The following is a 27,601-nucleotide window of genomic DNA, read 5'->3' on the forward strand; positions in this document are numbered from 1 at the left end:
CTCTGCTATGCTGATTGGCCAACGCCGTGAGGCAGGCTCACGCGGCAGAGAGACGAGGAACCGGCGAGTACGCTTCCCCGAGGGGCCCGCCAAGATGGCGGCCAAAGGGCAGCTGCTGACCTGGTAAGCACGTTCCCCCCTCGTCCCCCTAACCTAGCACGGCGCGTCTGAAGAGCGGCGGGCGGGAAGCCGTCCCCTCGCTCCGCACTGCTCCGCCCGCCGCCCGGCAGGGACTCGCATGCGCCCGGGGGGGGAGCGGGCCGGCCCTGGGTTCCCGCGCCCGCCTGGCTCCGCCCCGTCGCTGAGGGAGGGCGGGGCGGCGCCATTTTTTGCCGTTTTCTCGGTGGAGGAGGGGAGCTGTAAGTGTGCTTTCCCTGAGGCAGCGTTAGTCTCTGTGTTTATGTATGTTCAGAAACGAGGAACGATTGAGTAACGCACACCCACGATCTGGATATGGGGCGGTGACGTTGTTCTTTTTTTTAATACGAAAAGCCCTACAAAGAAGTAATGCGGTTTTTTAAGTCTAGAGAGGTAGGCTGGTTTTGAATTAGTTCATTCGTGAGGAAGACAGAAATAAATCTTTCCTTGTGCCTTTCTAAACAGTGTGGGAAGATTGGCATTGTATAAACTCTGTACACTGGAAGGGCTATTTTTAAAAAAAGAGAAAAGAAGGTAAGGTCTATGTAGAAAACAAAATATCTCTTCTGGAAAATTAAAACCAAAAGATTGTTCTATTTTTCTCAAAATTCCAGCAAGTTCAGCCCAGTGTTTGGTTTTGATTAATGAATATCTGAAAGCGTGTAACTCCATCAGAACTTCTCTTACCATATCTAGAATTTATATCCTGTATTCATTAAATTGTTCTTTTTGGACTGTGACGAATGTGAGTATGTTACTATTGAGAACCAGTAAGGAATTAGTATATATGTAAATTTCTTAAAGAAGGAATGTGGAAACACTGTGTAGATGGCCTTTTTTTTCCCTTTAATAAATAATTCTGTTCTTTGTTTCTCGGGGGTAGATGTGGCCTTTAATTTTTTGTGTATCGCAATGTTCTTGTTTTGGTTTTAGTTTTATTTTGTTGTTGGTTTTTTTTATTATTATCCAGGGATATTTCACCAACAAATGGCAGTGAAGTATTTTTCTCACATGAAATTTATGAAAAATATTCGTTGGCACCAAGCCTTTCTGAACTGTGGCATTTATCAAACAGGTATATTCTATTATGTTACAATTTTGTGCTGTTTGTCATCATCCTGTTGATACATACCCTTACTATTTTGGGGAAAGCTGTATATTACCCGGCATGCAAGGATTTGTTACTGACTCATTGGTCCAGCAGCTGGTCTGTGCTTTACCTATTGTGAAACCTCAGAAAGTGGGAAGAGTCTAGGTTGGGACCTCTGGTCTTTCGTGTCTTTTGGGGAGTGGGGTGGTATTTGGGGGGTTTTGGGATAGGGTTTGCGTTATTTTTGGGGGGGTAGTGCTTGTTGGTTTTTTGCTCTCTTTTACGTACCAGAGAGAGATGAAGTTTGACCCACACTCTTAACTGGTCATGGTAAGGATCCTGTAACCTGTGAACCAGACCTAATTATTTTTAGAAATTAATGTCTTGCTGTCTGTCCATGTCTTCTCACTTTGGAGAAGGCTGATGATACTGTACATTGAAATCCTTTTTACCTGTATCTTTTGGAAGTAGCCATCACCATTTACATAAAGCCAACAGTGTCTAAGGTGCAGTGGAGATGCAATTAATTCCTTGAATAATGAAGAAACTGTATAGATTGTTAGCTGAAGGGTGAGAAATGAAATTATGTGAACACTGGTGGTACAGGTAGTATTGTTTGTGCAGTTTTGATGTCTTTTTTAATTTTCTTAAGTTGAGGAATTAGAAACAACTTTTGTTTCGCATAGTGAAAAGCATGGCTCATGCTGCCGAATTTCAAAAGTTGGAGGACTGTATTTAGGCTGTTGTCTTTTTTTCAGAAGTCATTAAGCTGGTAGGGAGGTACAAGTGGCAAGTGTCTCATGGTGGATGAACATTCACACCGCAAAGAATGTGGATGGGAGATCAAGGTAGTGACTGTGCTCTAAGTGGGGAGTTCAGCATGTGAAGAAATAATTTGTTCTAAAGGGGAATTACAGTATTTTTATGAACTGACACTGAGTGTGCACATTTGAGGGGAACACCTGTCTCCATCACGTAACTATATCCCACATCTTTGGCTAGAGAAGGCTTTTCTGGCTCATCTCTGTAGGAGCAACTTTCCTTGAACTGGCAGAGATGAGCACAGCCCTCACAGCTTGCTACTGGGTACACTGGATATTACTGCAGGATTCTTCCTTTAGATGATGTAGAAAAAGGGTTTCTGGAGTAGACATGACTGCACTTAAGAGTGGGATTGTGTTCAGTTGTGTGTAATAGAAGTGGGTTTATAGCCAGAAGAGAGGTTGCAACCAGAAAAATTCAGAAATTGATGGAACTGGGTTGTATGGCCATAATCAAGAGGAAGAGAAATGGAACCCGTTGGGGCAAACATAAAAGTAAAAGCTGGCAGAAATTTGTCAATTTTTATATTGGGTTTTCTGATAGATATTTACTAAAGTGTATGTTCTCTCGCCATAGAAGCTGTGAAGGCAAGTTGCTGATAAAATGAAGGGGAAAAATTTAAGCCGTCAGCTCAAATAAAGTATAATGCTGTAAATATGGACAGAAAAGCTCTGTCAGATTATTTTGGTTTGCACCCTGATGAAGACTGTGACAGCACTGCATACTGAAATGATCTTGATGTGCTGCCATTTCATTCAGTGCTGAATATAGCCAATTTAAGCTGCTAGAATTTCTTGATGTTCCTACATTGGCATATCTGAGTCAGCATCTTGTCGCTGCTGCTGCTTAATTAAATTTGCCAGTTTGTGCCACGAGGATGGACACTTTCTCATATTCAGAGAGACAGCTGTGAAGTATTATTAAGAACTGTGGACGTGATACTGCTGGGTTTGAAAAAACACTTGAGATGTTTTCTGCTGCTGAAATCGTATCTCAAAAATATGCTTTTTCCAAGATCAGCAGTTAATGTTCATTTTGTTAACCTTAATTATTTTATCTTTTAAGAAAATAGAGCAGGGTTAAGATGCCTTCATATACTGGATTTGTTTTAATTTAAGAACCAGCTTTATAACATTACTTCTTTGTTTTTGTTAGGGGAGCTATGCCCCTTGCCTTAGCCCAAAATTATTTTTGGCAACTGATTTCAGCATTTTTTAGAGTAGAAGATGAAACTCTTGATTTGTGTGCTCTGTTTTTAGGAATTTTTTTCACTGAAATCCAGAATTTCTATTACAATTAAGTAGTTTTAATTTACTTTTTTTTTTACAGTGAAAGAAAGACTTTTTCTAGTTGAGTCTTTCTCCTTTACAATCATAACTTTGACTCATAAGTTAGACCTTTTTGAGTGCAAACTGTTTCTGAACACCAGCCATCGGTGAATGACAAAATGTTGAGACTCTTTATCTTTTCATTAATAATGAGTGTTTCCAGAACAAAGAATTGGAGTTTCATATTTAGCTTGTCACCTCAATATTGATTAGACAGACTAATATCTACACCATTTTGGTTTTAAAAAAAAAAAAATTTTTTTTCATCATTAAACCAGTGGCAAGCCTGCTGTTGATAGTAAGGGTTAGTCTGATTGTCCAGGTGAAGTTTCAGAAGGAGAAAATTTCTATGACAGACTAGGAGTTGGAATAGTATACAGTGCATTTTGCTGGATTTGAAGTTTAGGCTTGCACGACTGCCTCTATTAATTCTGACAAATACTATTATTTATGTGAAAAGTATGAGTTCTTTCATTTATTACTTTTCTTTCAGAGAGGCAAAAAGAAATGTGGAGGCATTGGCAAACTCTTCAGAAAACGGACAGACTTGCAGTGTGCAGGCTGCAGATCCAGTTGAGGTGGAGGCTAAAGGCACAACTGATGATCATCCTTTTCCAGAACCTAGACTCCCTTATCCATTTACCTCTTGTTTGACTGAGAAGGAGCAGAAAACATACTTACATCTGATGACTAAGTACTCAAAAAAACCCCCCTATTTTCAAGTTAATGCAGCAAGTCAAAGAGAATTATTCACGTATCTGGTAAGCGTGCATATATGTACATAGGAACATTGTAGAGGGAGTCATACAATTTTATTACGAAGAGTTAAGGAAAATGTAACAAAAATGTTTTTAAATTCAATTTGTTGTAATTTCCTTTTAACATAGTATTATGAATGGTAATAAAAGTTTAAAGTATTCAGGATAACGTTTTTAATACAAATTGAAAGCGTATTTGCTTATTTCCTTGAAAGTGCGTGGGTTTTCTGTAGATTTGTTGTTTTGTTGTGGTTTTTAGTAGTAGTCTAAACAACTGTTGGTAAGTGTAGATCTTTGATAGCTGATCAAATGCACACCCACCCCCCAAAAAAACTCATATTTTTTAATGACAAATTAAGAGTTGACCTTAATGTGATTTTAGCATTTCATAATGGCATGTAACAGTCTTGTGTAATGTTAGGAGATGGATACATTTTGATGTGATCTTTGCAAGCACCCTGTAATGCAAACTTTCTTCAGTAGCATGGGAGGGGACCTATGTGTTGACCTTCTGTGCTTCACACTTGCTACTTAGTCTCAGCAATGCTGTTTAAATAGTGAAAGGCTATGTCTCATGTTGGTTCAAAGTATCATTTTAGTTGAATCCTGTGTAATGTAATTAATCAGCAAATGGGTTTGAGCCATTGCATTTGGTTTTCTATGCTTCCTTGTGAATGCTAGTTCCTTTATTTTATGCTGTAACAATGGGACTGTCATTCCCAGGTAAATCAGTACCTACTGTGTTATAGTTACTTATAATGTAATTGCTTACAAAGTCAGAGCTCAGGTATGTTTGTGGCTCTGTCATGTAAACTTGCTCCAACAATGTCTTGTAACCTTTCTTTTTATAAACCACCAGTGTATGATCGAAAGAAGCTTGCTGTTTTTTGGGGGGGGGGGGGGGGGGGGGGTTGTTTTGGGTTTTTTTTTTTTTTTTTTTTTTTTTTTAGGAAACGCACCTTGCAAAAAACGTGTGTATGCAAAGACTTGCCAAACTGAGCAGCAGGTGGAATCTATGTCCTCCCTCATACCATCACCTGTACTACCTCTCTGGAAACTTTGCTGGTTACATACCTAGCCTACAGGATTCCATTCTGTCTTTAAAAGTAGATTTTTTCCTTCCCCCCAGCAAATGAAAGAAGTAGTAAATAATGAAATTGCAGAATTTATGAAGTTTGCCCAAAATGCTGCAAAAAGCTGCGCCCAAGATTATGATACCATCTCTGAAGATGCACTACGTTATACTGAGGTAATTACCAATACTGTGATTAATACCTTCTCTTCTTAAATAATCATATTGGAATTGTGATTAAGATACATAGGCACTGCTCATGGGGTCCAATGTTCCCTGAACTTCTGCTGATTCCATGTTGGCATGAGACATGGAAAGTAGCCTTTTCCTTTATGCTGTGCAGCATGACTTGGCCCACAGTTTATTGTAGCTAATAAGATACGATATAAGTGAGGTCACTGAATACAATACTGTACAAAGATTTAGTCATCAATTAAGTAGATGACATCTTTATATTTGGGAAGGGAGAAATTACATTTTAACTGTGCATTTACATTAACAAGCTGCTCCTAAGTTTACACTACTGGACAGAATGTTAAGCTTTCCTCTACAGTAGCATGCTACAAAGTCACTTTAATCAGAGGTTACTCAGGCTTTAATCATAATCATCTCCAAGTTCATGCTGTGTTAAATATCATCTTTGATGATTCTAAAATCAAACATGAATGCAACTTTATATATCATTCTTGGTTTAATAGCACATTTTGAGAAAAGAATTCCAGAATACAGGTTCGTTAAACTTTCCAGCAGTGGGTTGACTTGCTCTTCCTTGTTTTCCTTATAGTGTCTTGCTTTAATTGAAATGGCGTACTTATATACTTTCTGTTAAAATTTCAATCTTTTCTAGTAAGTGCCGCATCGCTTTCTTTTACAGAATAACACAGAAAAATAAATGTGTTTACTAAAGTAGAACGTTTCATTAAATTCAGAAGGATTGCTTCTATTTCACCATACCACTTTTTATTACGTGCTCTTTCATGCACAAGACAAATTTGTTCTCCCTTTAACACACGGTTTGGGCACATGTGAGGACAAAAATCTTGCTTTTTTTTCTAAAAATTGGGATTGGCTTTGTAATTTTGTATCTTGCACTTGAGCCTGTTTTTCTAAGTGATGTTGTCTGGTCACAAAATGTCTCCAGACTTGAAGTTGTTTTATAGTTAAGTTGATATCCCGAGATAAAAATGAAACGGAGGCACATATTTAGTTTTAAACAATACTTGCAGAAGTAACTCATTCTAGTTACTATATAAAACCTAAATGTCTTAAATACATAATTCATATATCATAAAAAATTATCTTAGGATCTAGAGTTGACATGAAAGCAAGTTACAATACATATGAAATCTTCTTATGTCTCTATCTTTGCGACTTCTACCTAGGCCTAGTGTAAATTGGGTAGTAACACAAAAAATACCACTCCCTCTAAAAGCCAAGATAAATGAACTGAAAAGAAAATAATTACCTTGTTTAGCACAGTTGAAACTGTACTATTTTTTTTATGATTGGTTTGAGCCTGTATGCATACATTGTTAGCCTTGCATATAAAGGGTTGAGGAGAATTTAGAATATGTTTCAGTTCTGATACCAGTGATTGTAAGATTTTTACAGAATTGTACTGGTATCTCTAAGTTTTTAAATACTGTCTCTAGCTGGAAAAGTTGAACAAGTCTGTTAGCAGTAATTGCTAAATATATCTGTGTTCTCTACAGAAAGTATATGCAAATGCAACTTGCAATTGCAGAAAAAACTTTCAAAAATTAAATTCTTATGAAAGATACAAATGCATAAACTATTTTTTCTTTTTATGTTAGGAATTATTACGTGCTTGTATTGGACATGCACAAAAGTATCCTGAATTTTACACACTACAGGAGATCATGGGTATCATGGGAGGAAAGTTTCATACGCAGTTGACCTTTAGGCTGGAAAAAAATCTTCTTGTAATGGTAATATCTTACATATACGTATTGTTTTGGTGTTATTTTCAAAGAAGTAGAATTACATTTGGATTGTGTTACGCAAGGATTCGGGTTTTTTACAAGTATTATTCAGTGGTTGGTTTAGGGGCTATAATTTATAATTAAAATTGTTAATGAAAACATTGATGAAATTATTTTGGTAGTAGTAAGGCTGTTAACACCCTTCAAAAAGGTTGCTTTAATAGTTTTTTTTTCTTTAATATAACACTAACTTTATAATGCACCTGCCTAAATTCTTAATATTTTTCACTATAAGAAGTGCACTGTTGGGTCAGCATGATTTCAAGTTAAAGCTATTTTCTGATACTACTTGATTTCTTCAAGGGTACGGCAAGACGTGGTAAAACAGATTTTCCTACCATGCCTGTTCAACTGCCCACAGACTACAAAACTGTTACATCTATTATAACTCCAGAAAAAAAGGCTTCTATTATGCACAATGTAAGTAACCTTTTTATTGTCATTTTTAAGGCTTATTTTGTAGAGGAGAGCAATTTGGTCCTATTTATGTTTCTTCATACAGTTTTTTCATTATTTTTTTTTCCTAATCTTACACATCTTGTAGGATAGGAACATATTTTGTATCATTATTTGTTTAGTATTTCATTTATAGCAATCACATTGCCCTCTTCAAAAGTTGCATTATTACCTTTTGGAGCTAGTGCCTCTTGAAGGGACTTCCTCTGTTCTCTAAAGGAAACATTAGAGAGGTCCTTAAATTGGAACGCACTGTCTGTGAAATCTGGATAGAATTGTTTATTACAGTGTTGTTCCTTTTAAACTTTGCTTTGCAGTTTCTAAGCTGGCCTCTGTGTGTGTGAGTGTGTATGCATGTATATAAATGCATGTAGGTATAAAGGCTTCTGATTTAAGAAAGAAGTCCTGAGGGTAAGAAGAAATACTTTAGACTGTCTATTTTTCTGAAAAGTTGATTAGGTTACCTTACCCTGGGAATTTCTTTTGCTAAACAGCATAAACTCCATTTCTGAGTTGAACAATTTTTAGATTCCAGTCCACCTTGCTGATAAATATCTGATGTTTCTGTTTGTGTTCTTCTACAGAGGACATCAATGAGGTTTTCATTCTGTGGAACTCATTTTTTGTGACGGTTTATTCCAGATAATTTGTTATCCATTAATTGAAGGAGTTTGTTCACATATCAAAACCCAAACTTTCAACAGAGGCACTGTGATTGCAAAGACACTTTTGCTTCAGAAAGTAGCAGAGGTGACACAGGAGAATGATATATGCCTCAAGAGTTGTTGTAGCTATAAATAGAGAATATTTCTGATGAAGTCTCAGGTGGCAGAAAAAAGAACATAGCTAGACTTTTCTTATTTCTCTCTCACAGTCCTCAGTGCTCCTGGGTTTCTGTTATCTTCTTAGTCCTTGATGTTCTCCTCCCACCTCATGAGCATTCCCAGCCTCCTCTCTTCATGGAAACCTGTATTCATGATGTTTAATAATTTTATCATTTCAATTCTGAATTTGTATTCTTCATGTTTTTGTATTTGTTTTACAATTCTTTGTATGTAATCTGTATTCAAACAACTGTGCAGTTTTAACCATACCTTTAAAGTTAGATATCTTTTATTGTGATACTACTTAACTCGTAAGAAGATCTGTAATATATGTGTGAGTGAATCTGGTTTGGTTTTTTTTTTTCCTTCTGCAATGGACTCCCATATTTTATGATCATCCAAATTCCTATTCAACCTACTAATTCAAATTAAAAGGAATTAACTGAAAGATACAAGTAAAGAAGATGTATTTTCTCATGCTGCAAGGTGGATGCATAAGATTCAGCCAAAAATCTTCAGGGGAATTTTTTGCTTTTTTATTTGATTCTGAAGCCTGGCACTTTGATGGTATTTGGGCTTTTGGTGTGGGGGTTAATCCATGTTTGTTTGGATTTGGGCTTTTTCTTATGAATTTAAATCTATATATGTATTTCTTAAAAAAACTTTAAAAATTTAACTTTTTTCTGTTTAGGATATTAGTTCAGATTCGAATGCAGAAAAACTTGCTTTGAAATACTGTCCTCAAGTTGTTTTAAGTAATCAGTCATTATTTACTTTACTGAATAATCATGGACTTAACTACAAGGAACAATGGGAAATTCCAGTTTGCATTAAAATGATCCCTGTTGCAGGTATAGTATGTTTTTGTTGTAAAAATTACATTTTTGTCCATGGAGACCTTTATATATTCTCATAATCCTTTCTGAGCAGACTGAAGAACAGGAAATTAGAAGATCCAGTAAAACCAACTGTGGGAAAGTAGAAGGTAGTCTGGTTTAGTTCACACAGTAATAGAATAGTTTAATTTTGACTTTATTTAAAAAAAAGAAAGAAGCTAAGGTTAATGAAAATCATAATTGTAATTATAAGCTCAGATTTTTACCTTTTCTGAAGGAAGCAGCACTCTAGAATGCAGCTATGAGAAAATAGTTTCTCTTAAGTACTTCCATGTTTTTAATTTAAGGAATCAAACAAAGTAATAAAATTTGACTGACTTTGTTCACATGTTTTAAAGGGCAAGAATCTGAAGTGAATGTTTTCAGCTGTCATCTGGTAAGGAGTCGGAGACCTTTGTGTTATAAAGAAAAAAGTGTTTAGTTTAATCAAAGTTATTATAAAAAAGTAAACCTTAAAAAATCCATTGCTATAGTTTTTACTCTATTTTCAAGGAGGAAACCTGATAGCAAGGTAATTTCATAGTTTTCTACACCTTGTTCCACCTTGTTACTGAGAATAGTAACAACCTCTAGAGGTATCACCATTAACATTGGATTTGGACATACAGCTATTTTCCACTTGGGGGGAAAAAAAAAAAATCAGTTAAATGTCCTTTTGCTTTTCAAAACTGTAAGCTCTGCTCCTTGGAAAGAAAACAACTGCATGAAGCTGTTAAAATTATCAAGTGAAATGATTTCAATAAGCTAAAAAAAAAAAAATTCTGAAGTTTTATGAAAAAGCCAAACAAATATTATCTGGAATTAAAAGGACCTATTTACATCATAGAATAATGAATGAATAATGAATGTCCATGGAGATCACTTTTCCCAATTACAACAAAAAATGTTTTGAATAAACTGATTAACTCACCTGAATGCTCTAGTTTAGTTGTCAAGCACTCCATCAGTAATCTGAATATAGATTTCCTCACTTCTTGCCCCCCACCCCCTTTTTTTTTTAATACACTAGGGCTTTTTTCATTATGAGTATGTATAATGGTTATTGTCTTGGAATGTCTGTGTTCTATGCATTTCCCACAAATTTGTATAGCAGACCTCTGGATAGTAGTAAATAAGCTGTCAAATATCTGCAAATCCTACAAATTTTGCACTTTCCTACATGAGATTAAATTACTTTATCTGTAAAGACATGCCTGACTCCTTTTATATCAGCTTTACAGTTTTCAAACTTGAGTTTAGATCCAAAGTTAACACCTAAAGGGCATTCAGAATATGTTAGCAATATATAATGTTTCTTGAAGGGTTTCTTCTCTCTTTCTTTTTCTACCTTCCCTGTAACCCCCGTCTTGCATTAATTATATTTTTTTCATCCTCAGATTTATTTTTTTTTTCTAAAACACTGATACTATGTTCACCATGTGCCTTTGCTTTCTGTATAATATTGGGCAGGGTATCACTGTTATTTTTGGGTGAATCTATGGGTGATTCATATCTAAGTGTGTCAAGATGTAAACAAGAGAGTGGGGCAGCAGAGCCCGGACATAGTTACTGATTAGAAGAAATGTAAACTGCAGCCATCACTTTTGGACAATAAGACTTCAAAAAAAAAAATTTTTTTTTTGAGGTTCATCAAAGGAAGCAGAAAGATATTTTTGGAAAACAGAATACATTTGATGATACAATACAGTATAAGGAATGATGACTCCTAAATTATTTTACAAATTCTCTGTTTAGAACTGCATTTAAAATATGATCAACTGTTAATGTGGTATGTATTGCTGCTGCAGGATCCTAATAATTCACACTGTATCTGGACATACTTTTATTTTCTGTTGTTAATGAATGAGAGGATAGTTTTTCACTTCTTCTAGTGTGAATGTGGAATGGATTTGACTATAATTGGAAGTTGAAAGATTTATTACTTAAATTGTACAACAATCTTTTTCCTTTCATTTAATACATAGTCAATCTCTTTCTGTTCTTGAAAAGGTGGCAAACCAGCTAGAGTGGTTTATGTTGATTCACCTCTGCTGAGAAAGGAAATGACAGTAAGAGAGAGGAACCAGATCTTCCATGAAATTCCAATGGACTTCCTAGCAACTAAAATGTCTTACGTTTCGATTTCTGATGTGTTGATGGACAAACCAGCTGAGGACAATCTGTTTCAGTGGGATGTATGTAGCTTCATCTCCATGTAAAAACAAACAAACAAGAACAAAAACCTATGTTATAATTCCTAAGTTACTTGTTCTGTGATAAAGAAGGAGAATTTAGGTTTCCTGTTGGTAGTTTACTGCTGAGTTACAGACCCTATGTTTTAAAATGTCTGTCTAGTTCCTTTAAATGCTTCTATTACATCGGCATCCTCAGCTTTAATGTTTACTTCATTAAAGCATATTTTGATCAGTTCATTTAAGTGGGAAAAGTTCTATGAACTTTATTTCTCTTTTGAAAGGCCTTTCAACTCCTAGGTCTTAAGATATTCTGTGTTAAACACAGGAATTTTTCTTTTCTACTGCCCCTTTCTCCCAACAGTCAAAATACAGATACTAGAACATTTTTTGTGTTTTCAATTTGACACTGTCCCATTTGTGATTAACATGTTCTGTTTCTTGGGGTTGGTTTTTTTTGTTGTTGTTGTTGTTTTGGGTTTTTTATGTTGTTATTATTTTTTCCTCCCTGTGTTAAGATGTCTTCTGATACCTACCAGTACAGGAAGATTCCTCTTCCAGATGACACAGGGATGGACTTTGATGATGATGTTACAGAACTGGAAACTTTTGGAGCAACTGTCAAGCTCTCAGGAACTTCTAAAATGGAAAGTACTTTTCCTACAGTTAGTAACACTGCTAAAGGTTTTTCACATGGCTTAAAAATGGGGAAAAAAAATACATCCACCATAAACAGTGGAGGTGAAGAAGGGAAAAACACCATTTCTGAGCAAGGAGTTCCAGCATATGCCAGCATGCAGCTTCCATCATTAGATGGCATTCTATGCTTCAGCCCTGAAGGAGATTCATCTCATAAAAGCTTTAAATCAGAGGAGGTAGGACTGAGCAAAGCACAGCATGTCATGACCAAAGAAGTATTGTACAGTGAAACAAAATTAAATACTCTCTCAAATGCTATTAGTTACAAGGAAGAGTCTGATACTGCACAAAAAAATGAGACTTACGCTTCTTTATGCAGTAGTGACACAGATGAAGAGCGTTTGATAATTGATACAGAATGTAAAAACACTGATTGTTGCAAAACACCTGTACCAAACACTGCTTCTCATACCTCAGCAGAGACTGCCAAATCGCCTTCCCCCACCCAGATTCCATTAGCAAGCATGAGTGATTGCTCAGATATTACAGATAAGGGAAAAAATGCCTCCAGAAAGGCTAAAAGAAAGTTGTCCAAAGAATTTGATCCTGTTGGACAGATTTTGAAAATGCAAACTGAACTTCTGAAGTCACCTTCCCAAAAAGCTCATGAGCAGCCAGTGGTGAGCTGTGATAGTTCTAATGCTACGTCAGCCCATGTGCCTCAATCTCCAAAACCATTGGTGACCTCCAGCACAGAAACTGCGCCAGCCCCTGCCTCAAATCCCAATGGCTCATCTAGAAATACCTGGACTTGGCTTTTTCAGGGAGTGCCAAAGAGTAAGTAATTGTGTTCATTGTGTAAGGAGTAAAATTTCAAATTTTTGATAAAATGTAGCAGAAAAACATTTTAAGTTCTTCATCTGAAGAACATCCTAATAGTATGTCCGTTAAATGTACTTAGAGATGTGACTTAATTTTTTTTTTTCCTAAACAATACCTTCTCTGTGTGACAATTACTGTCTTGCACACATAAGGAAGCATTTTGGGAGCTGTTTGTCCACAGAGGTGAATGTGAAATATTGTTTTACTGTAGAGAAACAAAAAAGTTGTTATACACAAGGTTTTTGAGCAAGGAAAAGAAATCATTTAGTAGTGAAATGAGTTAGTTTTCCTCAGAAATTCAAGTATTTGAGTAGTCTGGTCTGCAAAAATAGTTTCATGTCAATCAAAAATTGAGTTAGTTTACATTTTCTATAGAAGAAAGATGTTATCAAATTATGCAATTAAAACTTGAATGAAAACTTGAAATGAGAACTCACTACAAGCAACTCTCCCAAGTTTTCAGGCATTTAGCTGGAAAATGAACCTATGCTATGCCCAGACCTCGGGGAAGAACTAGAAGTCTTGAAGATCCTAGGGACCATGAACTTTGAGGTTTTTCTCACATGCCTGATTTGCTTCTGAGCTCTGTACAACTGAAGTTAGAAGCACTTTATTGTGTTAGGTAAATTGGCAGGAAACCAGGCAGGTTCCATCAGAACAGATACTTTTTTTTCTCAAATATTTAATTCCAGTGAATCGATGCTTTTTGGTGGGAAAACATGTCTTGCTGGTGTTTTCCAACTAGCTATGCATTTGATCACATAGGAATTAATCTTAATTACTTAATCTGTAATGGAGACAGTTAACACAAGTAATTCTGTTGTGTTGTCACTTCCTACATTTTTGTCGATTTAACTGAATTTTAGTAGTCACTAAAAGACCATGTCTCCTCCCTCAGCTTGAAGAGTTGAACAGCATGGTACTCTTTCTATTTCTTCTTCTCTTAAAAAGCCAGAGTATGAAATTCAGGTGTTTGATAATAGAATTTTTTTTTTTTTAATAGAGGTAGTGAAACCAATATTGCTAAGATGCTGAAGAGTGACTGTGAAAGAATAGAAAGCATAATTCTACAAATTAAAGTTCTGTAGCAAGCTGAAAAACCTCTATCCATGTCTTTTTTTGCAGAAAGCAAGAACTAAGTTAAGTATTTTACTAACAGAAAATTATTTCCAGTCACTTGAATGATAATATCTCGCACAGTATACATTTATTCAAATATGCACATAAACTCCGAAGTGGATAAATTCTCAATAAATAATGTTGAACAAGTTGGAGTTTTTTCTTGTTTATTTTAAATGTTTTGTTAAAATATCTCTAAGGGATGCAGGGATGTTTGTTAACCTACCTCGAAGCCGCACTTGGATGTCTAATAATTGTTTCTTTTGAATATACTAGTATTGAAATTGATGGTACATTATGCTACCATCCAAACCTGAGGCTTGAGTTATTTCGGTAACCGATAAGTGGATGACAGCTCTCAGGAGGCATTCATGGTAAATAAATTTTTTGTCTCCATTGTGCTGAGTGGCTGTGGCTTAAAAAACAGCCTTTGAACTCCATTTGTACAAGAATGGAGTCTCACAGCTCTGTCTTTGTAAGAAATCTAATGATTAGGATAAAATATGTGGGAATATTTAAAAATATAATCTTTAAAAGTTATAGCGGCCATTTCCCAAATTTAATTTTTTTTAATACATAAGTGACTTCTTGTGCCTAATGAGACAGTTTTCACCCCAAAATCTTAGGAGACAAAAAAGGTTCTATTAAAAAAATATATAAACAAACCTACTGCAAGAGTAAAAAGCAAAAAGCTAGTTAGCTTCATGGTAAAGAATGTGCAAGCCTGTCGGTTTCTGTTTTATTTATTTTCTGTAGGAAAGCTGCCAAATGAACTTCAGATGCTTGAAGAAGACCCTTCAGAGTATGAAGCACCTCAGGATGGCAACCTTGTGTATAAGCTATTCAGTTTGAATGATCTGTTGTTACTTGTACGTTGCAGTGTGCAAAAAGTGAAGTCATTGCCACGATACCATAAAAAGAAAAAAGCCCAAAAGGTATAGGTTTTGCAGTTAGCTTTTCTGGGTTTTGTTTATTTGTTTATTTGTTTGTTTTTTAAACAGTTGTGCTCAGCTGGCATCTCTGGGATTCCCAGTCCTTCGTAGCATTTGTGTTTTCACTCAGACAATTAGTACTTTTAATTGTAACTCTACAGTATGTGATGTCTTTAAGTAAATATTGCTGTAGGAAGAGAGGGAAGAATAACTTGTGATTTCTTTAAACCTACTTGATTAGAAGATAAGTAAGTGTGATTCTGCATTTTTTACTACAACTGCATTACAGTAATATGCATGGGTAATTATACTCATGTAAACTAATGTCAGTTTGAACTATTCTTAAAAGTTAATGCAGTAATTAGGTTTTTGGCCCAAGGCTTTGAGAATGTTCATGATCATAAATACTTTCAAGCAGGATTCAGCCTTGCTATTATGCCTAGTTAAGCAGAGCAGTAGGAGATAGAATGAACAACAGAGGACACATTTAAAGATAAAAAGAGATCCTATTCATTCTGCTTGAAAAGTATGGTATACATCTTAGCAAATCGTTTGTCTTAAGGAATAAAATGCTTTAAATGCAAGTGTAATCCAAATAGTCCTTGTAACATCAGGAGAAGGAAAGCTTATTCTGGAATCCTCAGTAATTTGTTATTTTGTCAAGAGTCCTCTGAATCATTCAACAAATTTGATGTGATATCTCCCTCCCCAGAATACCAGAATTATGGTAGGCAGGTATTTTGTGAGGTGTGTATGCTTTATTGAAGTGGAAATAGATCTTTGTAACTCTGATTACTTGCTAAGATTCCGTGCTCAAAATCTTATTTTGAAGAAATACCATCTCTTTGCTATTGATCCACTGCTTGTAAGTGCCTGTGAATAGCTGCTTAGTTTGTTAATCAGAAACTGAGCACTGTTATTTTTTAAAATTCCTGCTGAAATTTAAACTGATTTGTCAGTGAGAAGAGGCTTGTATTTTCTCTTCTAGTGTTAACATGCAAAGATTAGCCTCTGATTTCAAATGAGAGTCCGAACATTAGGTTATAATTTCAAGTAAGACCCTGACAGGGGGAGTAAGTGGCAGGATTCCACTAATAATAATCAAATCAGAAATATAATAGTGTATTTTTTTCTTAAATTCCTGCAGAGGGCAGTAGAGCACAGAAGTGCGAGCTTCGAATTAATTTAGTTGCATGGAAAAATTACTTGGCAGCAAATTTTTATTATTTGTAAAGGCTTGCCTAGGCTTTTTTTTTTTTCCTGTCCATTTCACCTTCCTCTGTGTAGAGTCTCTGTAGTCCAAAGTTTGTACTGTTGGTTTCATAGAATGTGAGCCGTCATACAAAAATCTGTGAAATGTCTTTGTTGCTTCAGCTGTAGTGGAGGACTATGATGATTATCAACTACAAAATGTAGTTCAACTGTGGACATTTTTTGGGCAGTGAGTGCTGATTTTTCTTGTATCTCACTTTTTAGCTTACTCCAATATTCCTGTTGCCAAAACTAGAATACCAACCCTATTACGGTGTAGAAGCTCTTACAGAAAGTGAAATATGTCAGTTGTGGACAGAGAGTATGTTGCATTCTGAATGCTTATTTTATATTGGTAAGTTCATGTGTTGATTTTTGCTTAAGTAACATGTACATCTGAATATTCATAGAATAACAGAAGAGAAAAATATTTATTAAAGATATATTCCACATGTCTTTATTTTAACTTTCTAATTTTGGTTTTCACTTTTATTTTAAATAAGTGCTTTGTCTAAAATTTCTGTTGGGTGGTAAATGAGGATATTTCAGCTTTGGTTTTAGATGAATAGCATCTAGTTTTTGTTTTCAAGAACTGCATTTATTTGTCTTTCGAAGACAAATTTATCTGTAAGTGTGAATTTAGTTCTCCAAAGTTAGTAATCTTCATGAGTTAAAGTATTTGGGTTTTGGGGGGAGGTTTTTGTTTTTGTTTTTGTTTTTAAAGAATCATATACAACATGAATTACTGCAGGAGTGGTAAAAATATTTCTTGATGAAATGTGAGCTATAAATATGTCTTATTATTTTGTGAAATCATTTTAAATAAACTTGTTATTACATACCAAAATAGAAGATGAACAGAGGATCAGGTATGTGGCTCAGAGGATACTGATTCCTTGGCCTTTGAGCTTGCAGTATGGGAAAAGGTCAAATATTACTTATTTTTCCTTGAAAACAGGCAATAATCTTCATATTTCTACACTGATAACATGTAGACAGATAAGATTACAAGAGAATGAGGAAAAACAAGCAAGATAGGATTAACCGAGTTCTGTCGTTCAGAAATAAGAGAAATTACGTGCTTTGAAAAAAATGTACATGTGTCTCATATCTAAGGTACTGGAAATAATTTTCTAGCTTTGCAGAAATGAAAATTCCTAACAGGAAGAAGAAAAAAATACACAGCACAAGTTTATTGAGAACTTCTTTCCACAGCTATGATATTCCTCAGTAGTTCTGAACACTGGATGATCTTACTTAAACATTATTTTCTGGGTTTTCCTTTGTGTATCTAACTGATCCATGAAATTTCATATTCTAATATGTGATATGACTTGAAACATCCCTGTCAAAGGGATGGTCTTGATACTCCTTGTCCTGTATCATGCAGCAGATGGAAACAGGAGATAATGTAATAGAATCTATGAATGAGAAGTACCATGCATTCAGTGAGAATGAAGCAGGAAACTATAAATCTCATGTAGAAGAGATGACAGCTGTAATTCAGAGCACAGAAAATAAAAAGACAATAATGCAGGGATAAAAAGTATGGAAATATTAGCAGAAAGATCTCTTACTTATAAAGGCCATTTTTTTTCCAAAATCACATAAACTGAGCATACTAGGAATGCAGCATTATAAGGAAAGTTTCACTAACAAATGTCCTGTAGAAAATGCTGTATTCGTGTTTGTACAAAGACATTTTAAATGTCATGAAAGTTTTTATGTCTATTAGGATACATATGTTTTGCAGAGAAATGAAAATGATGCATATGAAGAATGTGGCCAGATCATTTTAACCAACCCTTTTACTATATGGAGAGCTCTCTGATACCAGTTAACTTGTAATTAATAAGGTTTTGAATGGGAAAATCTGCAACAAAGTGGTTAGTCAAAATGCATTTTAGAGTATGTTTGGCACTTGCTACAGAGTGAGGGCAATCCTGTTTGTACAGTCAATGAGTGTTCTGCAGTGGGGACTGCCTCGCTTTCCTGTTGTAGAAAAAATTCTCTGTTTTTTATGGTTGTTATGGCAGCAGCTGTGGCCTGTGGTTGCCTAACCTTTCCACTTGTGCACTGAATTACATTTTTGCTGTTGGTGGCTCACATCAGAATACTATTTTAGAAATGCTGAGTTCTCTCTTTCCTAATTTTTACATACAAACTTTGCATCCTATCATAGAATTATAGGGTTCGTGTGAAATCTAATATATTTGAGGTGATAGTTTTGCTGATTGCATCTTTGTCTGCTGTCCATCTTTAATGGAAATTGTGTTTCTAATTGCAAAAGCAATATTTGCTGTGGTTTTTCCCTTTTCTAAAAAAAATCCTCACAAAGAGATAATTATGCACACAGTTCTCCATTTCTAATTATATCTTAACGTACAGTACTGAAGCATTTCTTCTCTTTTTTTTTTTTTTTTAATGAACAGAACAGTATACTGAATTGCACTGAAATTTAGCCCCCTGTAGAAAATTTTATCAACATTTCTGTTAACATTTCCAGAGTCACAAGCACTGTGAGGAAATAGTCAAACTAGAGAGCTGGCTAATCTGGCTGGATATCTATCTAATCTCTCATCAGTTACAGGATACTTAATGTATGGCTTGGATGCCGAAGTTTGCAGACAGCTCATCCAGCCAACTCCCCTTTTTATAGACACTGTCATGAGTGTAGGAGAAAGCAGGCTGTGTGCCGCAGGACTTGTTCTGGCATAAACAGTCATCCCCTTCTGATACGGGGGTTCCTCGGTGTTTCTGCTAGTTGTGAAATGGACACGGAGCTCTAGGCTGGCAGGCTTCAGTGGCCTGGCCTCCAACACACTGTCTGTCTTCATGTGCTTGGGAGAAAAAGTCGTTGGGATTGAGAAACACTGGTCATTCCAGTGATGGTGATGCTTGTTTGTCAGCTCTTGGATGCGCTTCTTCCAGCAGCAAACCCTGGGGTCCACAGGGGTTCTCTTTTTACGTGCTCTGAGGAAGCACAGGATTACCGCGGGTTGTCACTGTCCTGCATGGTGAATTAGTACTCCCAGCATGTGGGGCAGCCCTCCTCCCACCACTATTTAAAAAAAAAAAAAAAAAAAAAAAAAAAAAAAAAGTCTGCTGCAATTAGAGTTGGACTCTCAGCATATCACCAACTTTTGATACTGACAGAAGATGTGATTTATTCAGGTAGGCGAACTGGGGACTGCAGATTTTTGGTACCACCATGTAGTTTCTAGTAGAGCTAGGTAAGAAGACATGCGTGGAAGTAAATGATCCATTTTATGAAAGAGCACCTACCACAGCTTTTAATAGGAAACTGTTACCATATTCTACTTAGGGATTCTTTCTGCTCTTGTTGAGAAATATTGCAAGGTAGCTGTGAAATTCCGCCTTTCAGTTTGTATTTCTGGGGAGCTGTGAAAAATACAATGTTGCAAGTGTCCTGATTTACTTAGAGGGCTCTTTGCAACAGAAAGCTGTGTTCTGAAACTCCAGGGACAATTCTCTAAGGGCAATGATATCCCTGTATTATGGACAACTAACAATGACGTGAATATCTCATTCTTTTTCATTAATCTGATACCTGAAAGTAAGACTGCTGCTATCATGTGTTTGGTGTAAGGAGAAAGACAGACTTGACTTCTCAGATCGTGCTATAATTTGAATTATTTTAAGTGAAATATCATGTCTAATAATAAAGGAATTTTTTATATCAACCATAATAGAGCCATATACTTTTTGCTCTTTTTAAATTTACCCCACAGTTTGAGTTTGAAAGTATGGAACAGCTGTTTCAAAACTGTGATCTTGCCATTACTAACACAGTACCTACAACTTGCATTCTTGTTCAGATAGTTCTGAGACTATATAGATCTTAAGTGAAGCCTCTAAAATTGAAGTTTTGAGTGTGTAGCAGACCTCAGTGTTAAATAGCTTAGGAGTTCTTGTATCTTGAAACAAGTTAATTCACTGTCTCAACAATCTTTTGTGTTGCCAAATAAGCATGGATGGAAAGGTCTTTGAATCTTGGTCTGTTCCCCATAATAGTCCTGTGTTGTTCTTCAGTGTTGTATTGCTCTATGTGGCTGAGAGAAGAATCTCATAGCTCAGCACAGTGACTCAGCAGTCTTTCCAGCTCAGGACATGAGAAAGAATACAGAATTGTGACTATGGCCTTGTGCAGAAGTTGCAAGGTGTGATATTAAGTGGAATTTTTTATTTTTTATGTTCTCAGAGAAGGTAGTGATTGTTCGCACAAAAGCAGAGATATTATCATCAAACAAACTTAAGAGTGCTGTCCTCATCTTGCTCTAGTAGAGCACCTTGTTCAGTTGTTGATTTAAGTCCCCTTGCTACTCAGATAGGAGATCCTGCATCTGCAAAGGGAGTAATCTCTGTGACGTGTTTCCCAAATAAGATACTTGTGTATGATCTAAGCAGTAAATAAAATTGTGATAAGCTTTGCTGATTAATGGGAACATTTTACCCCCAACCATTATTCACATATTTGCATTAAGTGCCTAAGCAAAACTTACTGCAAAAAGAATAGTTTACCTTCCCTTGAATAGGATAATATTGGCCTTTAAATAAAGATTATTTGAAAAATGGCTTGGAAAGAAGTACTTACTATATCAGTAACTTAGTGTCAAATGTTTTCAGTTAGTCACTTCTCAAATATAAGATACAGTAATGTAAATTAGGTGTGAGTAGTTCATGGATACTTCTTATTCCCAGCTATGCTGTCAATGAGTTTAGAAATAGAGAAGTTTCTGATTTGAGGAGAGGCTGATAAGGAATGGAGAACACAAACAGATTTTTTTAATATTTTTTTTATTTTTTAAGTTTTGGGGTTTTTTTTATAATGACTTCAAGTTTCTGTTAGACAGCAATGCAGAACATTAAACCTAGCTGCTTAGTCTTGCACAAAATACTGATATCAAGAAAAGTAACAAATGTACAGTGTTTCAAAGAAATGAGTTGTCCTGGTACTTTTTTTAAAAATTTGTTAAAATGAGAGTTCTTACTTGGTCGTCTTACACATCCCATAACAAATTGCTAGTAATGTTTAACTTGGAATGTGACGTGCTTTGGTTTAGCAGTTTTAACTGTACGATTGAACAATTTACACCTCCTACGAGAGCAGATTTGTAGTAAGGCAGTAAATTCCTCCGAATAGGTCATATTTTATTATGCTGCCTTTTTCTCATCCTCCTTGTGGGAGCTGGAATAGAACAGATTTCTGGGAAAACCTCAACATGAGAGAGAACCTGAAGGTAAGGCACGGTCACCACATCAGTGTACAAGCTATGCTAATGATCTTTACTGCTTATCAAGTGAAAATGTGGGCTAAACTGTTCTTGTCAGCCTTTATTTTAAAAACAAGATGAGGAGAGCTTTGAATTGTTGCTCATAGCTGTGTCAAAGACAAATACTCTTTAATGATTTGCTGTGAAAAAGGCCTGAATTGTAAATTTTAATTTTTCAGGTGAGGGGAGGGGGGGATGGAAATCAAGAGACGAAGGTACACAATCCCCAGAAAATCAAGTAATGCAATTGTTTGTATAAACTGTCAGAATAGAAAAACAAGTATATTAAACTCAAAAGAAAATTTGTTGTAAAAGATAAACTTTCATGATCTGTCCAGTGAGAAAGCATAGTGATAAGGATCAAAAGAACTTGAGAAGATACAAGCTATCTGATGAGGTTAAGGCCATGGCAAAATGAAGTTGTGTATCCCAGATATCACCCAAGATGTAAGATTTTCTGGAATCATGGGCATCTCCCTGATTTAGAAAGGCAGGCCAAATACAGATGTCTGTACTTTGAGCAGCTATACATTTTACTTTCCATTATTTTGCAACATTGATAAATACTTTTCACTGTTCTATGCTGTAAAAGCAAAATTTTTTATTCCTTTTAAAATGCATTAGGTCTGCAAATTATACTTTTGCATTTGTTCTCATTTTTATTTTCAGCATATTAATTGAATTAATATTTTTCAGGACGTATTGATGCTTTTACATCAAAGCTTATTATGCTAGAAAAGATTTCTCCAGAAATCTTAAGAGAAAAACTTGGATTGATTAAGTGAGTATTTTTAGTAGGTTTTTTTAGTAATGAATTTGAAATCCTAACAAGCCTTGCAAGTTACTACTTCTGTAATTTCTTTTCCGCAGGCCTGCAAATTCATTAAATATACTTCATCACATTTTGAAGAAAGTGTCTGAGTAAGTGCTCCATTCTTGTTCGTTGTATTTATTTGCAACATTACCCAGCTCATCCTATTTCTTCTGTAGAATGTTTGTCTAATCTTAAGATTTTTATTTCTTCAGATACATGAAATATTTTACAGATTCTTTTAGGTCTAGCATAGAATAATGCAGTACTGTATAAAAATGTGCTTAAGATTACAGGCTTTGTATAAATGATGCAAAAGAATAAGAACTTGATTTTTATGAACTACTTATCCAAGAGAGGAGACTGGACACTTCGGAGCTGATTAAATAGTTCACAGGAGTGAGATTTAATATTATGTATGTAGGCTGACATTTAAAATTTGGACTTCTGCTTTTTGTTAGTCTTTTTGCTTGATCTGTAGAAATAATACTGTTTGTGTTCCCTTCTGCTTAGCTTGACTTAGAACAGTATACATATGTCTCTGTACAACGTTGCAACTATTTTCTTGCTCTTTCCTTTTCTTTCTTTATTTAGCTACTTCCAGGCTTTTGCTCTGCAAGTGTCTTTTAATTTTTTTGTGAAGCAGGTTTCTTGCACTGTGTGTGAAGCCTCTTAATTTGAATTACAGAAGAGTTTTCCTGCACTTTGTAATTTCTGGAGCTTCGTGATTTGTGGCTAAGATTTTTGATTTGGACAGTTGGTTAACATTTATCATCCTGAAAACCTGTTTAATCCTGCATGTATTTAAAGCACATCTGTTCTTTGTGTCTGTGTCGATATATGCACTATGCTTTGTAAGGCCCTGGTTAAAGAATTACAGTTTGCCAAATATGCATGGTTTTCAGTGTTTGCTTAATTGTTTTCTTGAACATGATGGTAATCTGTACATTGATGATAAATTAGTTTATTATGAATACATTATAAACACATGAATTAGTAGGTATTTATCAATGCAGTTGAATTCATGTTTTTTTGACCATAGCATTTTGGTAAAACAGAGACTGATAAGTAAATATCTAAAGATGTTTTGCTCTTGTATTAAGAACTTGGCTATCCTGATCAAATGAAACAAAACAAAAACATTTAAATAATATTTTTCATTTTAACTTTATCTTTTTAGTTTGCAGGAGGGCTCTTACTTATTGACTCATGCTGCAGGAGATTCATCAGTTGGAATCTACAAGAGTTCTCTTGACAAGACGACTAGAGCATCATATAACTTACATAAAGCTCATTGTGATCTCCCTACTGTACCTGCCACTCTTTCAGTCCCATGGGTGCCACTAGATCCCAGCCTCCCTTTGCCCTATCACATGAATCATGGAAGAGTTCCATGCACCTTTCCACCTGCACCCCAGGAAGCCACCTGGAAACAGAAGGTCAGTATCACACTTGATGGAAAAGCAGATTAGCAGTTCTGAAATAATCTGTTTCAGTCCCTTGGGTACATAGCTAGTATATTTATCTGTCATCTTTGGGGGTCAGAGAGATCCTTTAGAGTTCTGGATCCACTACCAAGAATAGGAATGCCTTTTTCCTGAAAAATATTTCAGGTAAGATTCATCTCACCTAACTTTAAACTCTACAGTATGGAAAAACAACATTTAAGCTTGTTGTGCTGTTAACAGAGGAAAATGGAATATTTTGTAAGGTGCATCTCCACACCAGGATGGGCCTCTTAAATAGATTGTAGGACTTGTGCTGTAGAGTTGTCATTTTCTCTCTAATGACTACAGGAATAAAGATGATTAGCACAACTATATCAAGGTAAAATCAGGTGAGGTGAATTCTACTGTCAGGATGTATTCCATTGGGCTCTTACTGCAGTTCTCTGTGATAAATTAAGTGGTGGTTTGGGGTTTTTTTTTTTTTTTAATACACTTTTTTTTTTCCCCCTGTTTCGTGGCAAAATTCTTTCAAAATGAAGTTTTACGTCTTTAATGTGAGCTAATAATACTTTTGGACAGCAAAAAGAAAGTAGCGTTTGGCTTTATTAAAAGCTTTGTAATTTATAGATTTGCAGTACAGCTGAAACAGATACAATATTTGCATTTATAAGGATTTTCTAATTTTGCCTCTGTGATGGTGCTTTTTGTTGATGTACTCTTTCTTCAAAAAATTTCAGGAAGGACCTTTTAACCTGGTTTCCTTTTTTTTCAGTCCCACCTTTATCTCCATTTGTCCCTCTGTCTTGCCCCCAGATCTCAAAATCTTGAACTTTTTGGGCTATTTCAGCAGAAACTGGCATGTCTTGGAGGTCTAAGGTAGTAAATTCTAACCAGCTTAGTGAAAATAAGTAGCCAGGTAGAGGAGAGGGACCCAGATTAGTCCTTCCTCTGTGCAGATGGCAATGAGCACTCAACAGTAGTATTTGATAACCTCTCTTGTCTGCATGAGATTTTGGGTGTAAGCAAATCAGCCACAGAAAAACAAAAATAAAAAAATTGCCAGAGCCTTTACATTACTGAGTGTGGGATAATCATATGGCAAGACAGAAAACCAAATGACTTTACTCTTCACTGGAAGTTTAAGTGCTTTCCTCAGTCCCCTCATGACACTCTTTGAAATCTTGCATGTCTTAATTTATTGATTCCTGATTTCAGTGACTAGGGTGGAGCATCTTGGATCTGTTCTTGATTGGTTGTAATTTTAAATGAAGCTCATGTAGGGAAAACATTAATTCTCTGCAGCAAAAATAAGGTTTCCTTTTGGCCCTCTAAAGTATGTTAGCTCAGTTGGACAAATTGCCACTGATCACCTGTCTCTGGTTGCTCTGAACTCCCTTTACCTTTGGGGAAACTTTCATTGCAATTCGGGTGGCTTCCCTGATATACAGAAACTTAAATTCTCATTGGTATGCTGTTCCCTATACAGGGAAACATTTGTAAAAATATATATGCAATACTGTCTCTAAAATAAGAGCTATATGTTATTTTGTAATATGTTATTTTGTATAGAGGCACATATACCTTAATTTAGGAAAACACAATTTCTGTGTCTCAAACATAAATAGAAAATTGTGTGTGGATGGCTTACTCCTTTTTACTGAAAACGAACAATCTTACACAGCATTTGTATTCTACGTTTCTTCAGAGTTCAGTTAAATCTAAATAAAATTTTAGATGTTTGAATGTGATATTCCTTCCAGACATCATTAGTACAAGTAAAATTGATATAGCCTACAAGTCACTAACACTTGGGGTTTTGTTGATGATGTTTTTAAAACAGAATAGAATTTCTTATGAGAAGAAGAATCAATTGTCTGCATCTAAAGAAACTTTTGATAGAAATTTTGTGGACATTTTTCAGGAATCCAACCTGCTTTGTAGTTTATGCTGGTGAATAAGTGATGCATATCATGCTTTGGAAATTTCACAAAGATCCCACTCTCAGCTCTAATGTTTTGAACAGGTAGTACGACACTGTAAAAGTATGAAAATTTTCAAATGTTACTTTTCTTCAGCATAATTTACTCATTTGTGTAAAAGCCAACATCCTAGCTATGCCTAGCTTAGTGATGTGTGATAGTTTTTAGGCCCAGTTATATGTTTTAGCCACATCCTGACTTCATATGAAGGCAAAATAGAGTTGTGCATCAGTTCCTAATTATCTTATGCACTTTGGTTTCTGCCAGAAGAAAATCCAGGCACTTAGGCAAGAAAGAGGCAGGATTGGTCAGATCTCACTGGTGGCAGGAAAACCAGCTGTGCCTGTCACCCAGTCCAGATGTGGCCTCTGAGTCTGGCTGGAATGATGAGAAGTAGAAGGCAGTTCTCTGAAGGTAGTTTTGTATGTTTGTGCTTAGTACAGATTTAAGATTATTAATTCTAGTCTGTGGTTTTTTGTTTTTGTTTTTTTTTTATTCTCTCCCCATATGTGTCTAGATGACTGGAGTGAAAGGACAATCGGACACACCCTATGAGGGAAAGCCAGTAGCTATGGAAACAAAAGGCAATCCAGCTAAGCCTGTTAGAAATGAAGGTGTGGTTACAAAGAAGCTGAAGAATTACTGCAAACAAAGAATGATGAAGAAAAAGTGGAAAATTAAGTACAACAAAATGCAACTGAAGTAGGAATAGCTGAACCATGCTGTGATAAGCATGGCCTGGAGAAGGACAAGATGAAACAAAAAATCTGAGGCTTTCTTGCAGTTTCAAAGAAGCCAGAACAAGCTGGCAGCGGAAATGGCTCCATAACTGAAACATTCTGTAAACCTTTAACCCTTTCTTACCTCAGTGGACACATTTCAAGTGAAAATCTCAAATTCAGTCAGATTAAAAAGAGCAAATGTCTGCAGCTGAGGTTAGGAGACAAAAGTATCTTCTGTTGGTCTCGTGATTTTTGTAGAAAAACTAAGGCTTGAAGAATGAAGCTGCGGTCAACAGCAATATTTGATATCACATAACAACAAGAAAAAGAACTTTTCAGCTTTCTTAATTCTTCCAGAAGCACTACAGATTTTTATTCTGACATATTTTAGAATTGTATTTTACTTTATGTAATGTGCATAAGGGGAACAACTTGGATTTAATCACTTAATCATTTTAACGCACAGCGTCTACCAGTTTTTAAATTATATATAAAAATATTTTTTCTTTTTAGGATGGTGCAACAAATGAGGTTTGGGGAACAAAAGCTGTGTTTATTTGAATGGTACATGCCATAAATTTGCACTGGGAAACTTAGGAGTACAGCTAAACAGTTAAAATATATATATTTTTATCCTTCCCCAAAACAATTTCCAAAAATTGTTTGGATTCTGGCATGTCTTCAAAAATGAATCTTGCAGTTATTTACTGTATTACTCAATGGCTACAGTTATCTACTGTATTACTGAATGGCTACAGCCTAAATTCTCATATCAGATTGCACATTGATATGCAGTAGTGCTTACCTGAGGTATTAAGGTTTGCCTGGAGGAACAAGTGATAGGATCAAGGCCTTAGTCATTGTTCCAAAAACCCAACCAGACTATGCTGTACATAAGCAGTTTGCTTGAAATTTAGACCCAAACTGACACAGTGAAGTTAGGAAAAGAGAGTACTTGCTATCTAT

The 27,601-nt window shown here is 35.6% G+C and overlaps 1 protein-coding gene across 2 annotated transcripts; it reads left to right on the top strand.

The window, feature by feature from the left end:
- Positions 1–46: 46 nt before the first annotated feature.
- On the top strand, positions 47–27,065 carry ICE2 (interactor of little elongation complex ELL subunit 2). Of its 2 annotated transcripts, none has more exons than XM_010571724.1 (15): positions 47–123; positions 1,109–1,213; positions 3,872–4,139; positions 5,266–5,385; positions 7,023–7,157; positions 7,515–7,631; positions 9,183–9,342; positions 11,377–11,561; positions 12,077–13,034; positions 14,955–15,133; positions 16,607–16,736; positions 22,372–22,456; positions 22,546–22,596; positions 23,667–23,925; positions 26,431–27,065. In XM_010571724.1, exons 1-15 carry the CDS (start codon positions 95–97, stop codon positions 26,617–26,619), a joined length of 2,970 nt encoding a protein of 989 aa, XP_010570026.1. In that variant the 5' UTR covers positions 47–94; the 3' UTR covers positions 26,620–27,065. The 2 variants fall into 2 exon arrangements, with proteins under 2 accessions (XP_010570026.1, XP_010570027.1); XM_010571725.1 differs by lacking the exon at positions 26,431–27,065 and adding an exon at positions 24,175–24,249.
- Positions 27,066–27,601: the final 536 nt, after the last annotated feature.

The sequence above is a fragment of the Haliaeetus leucocephalus genome, unplaced genomic scaffold (assembly GCF_000737465.1).
Source record: "Haliaeetus leucocephalus isolate CR32 unplaced genomic scaffold, Haliaeetus_leucocephalus-4.0 Scaffold339, whole genome shotgun sequence".
In the NCBI taxonomy this organism is placed as follows: domain Eukaryota; kingdom Metazoa; phylum Chordata; class Aves; order Accipitriformes; family Accipitridae; genus Haliaeetus; species Haliaeetus leucocephalus.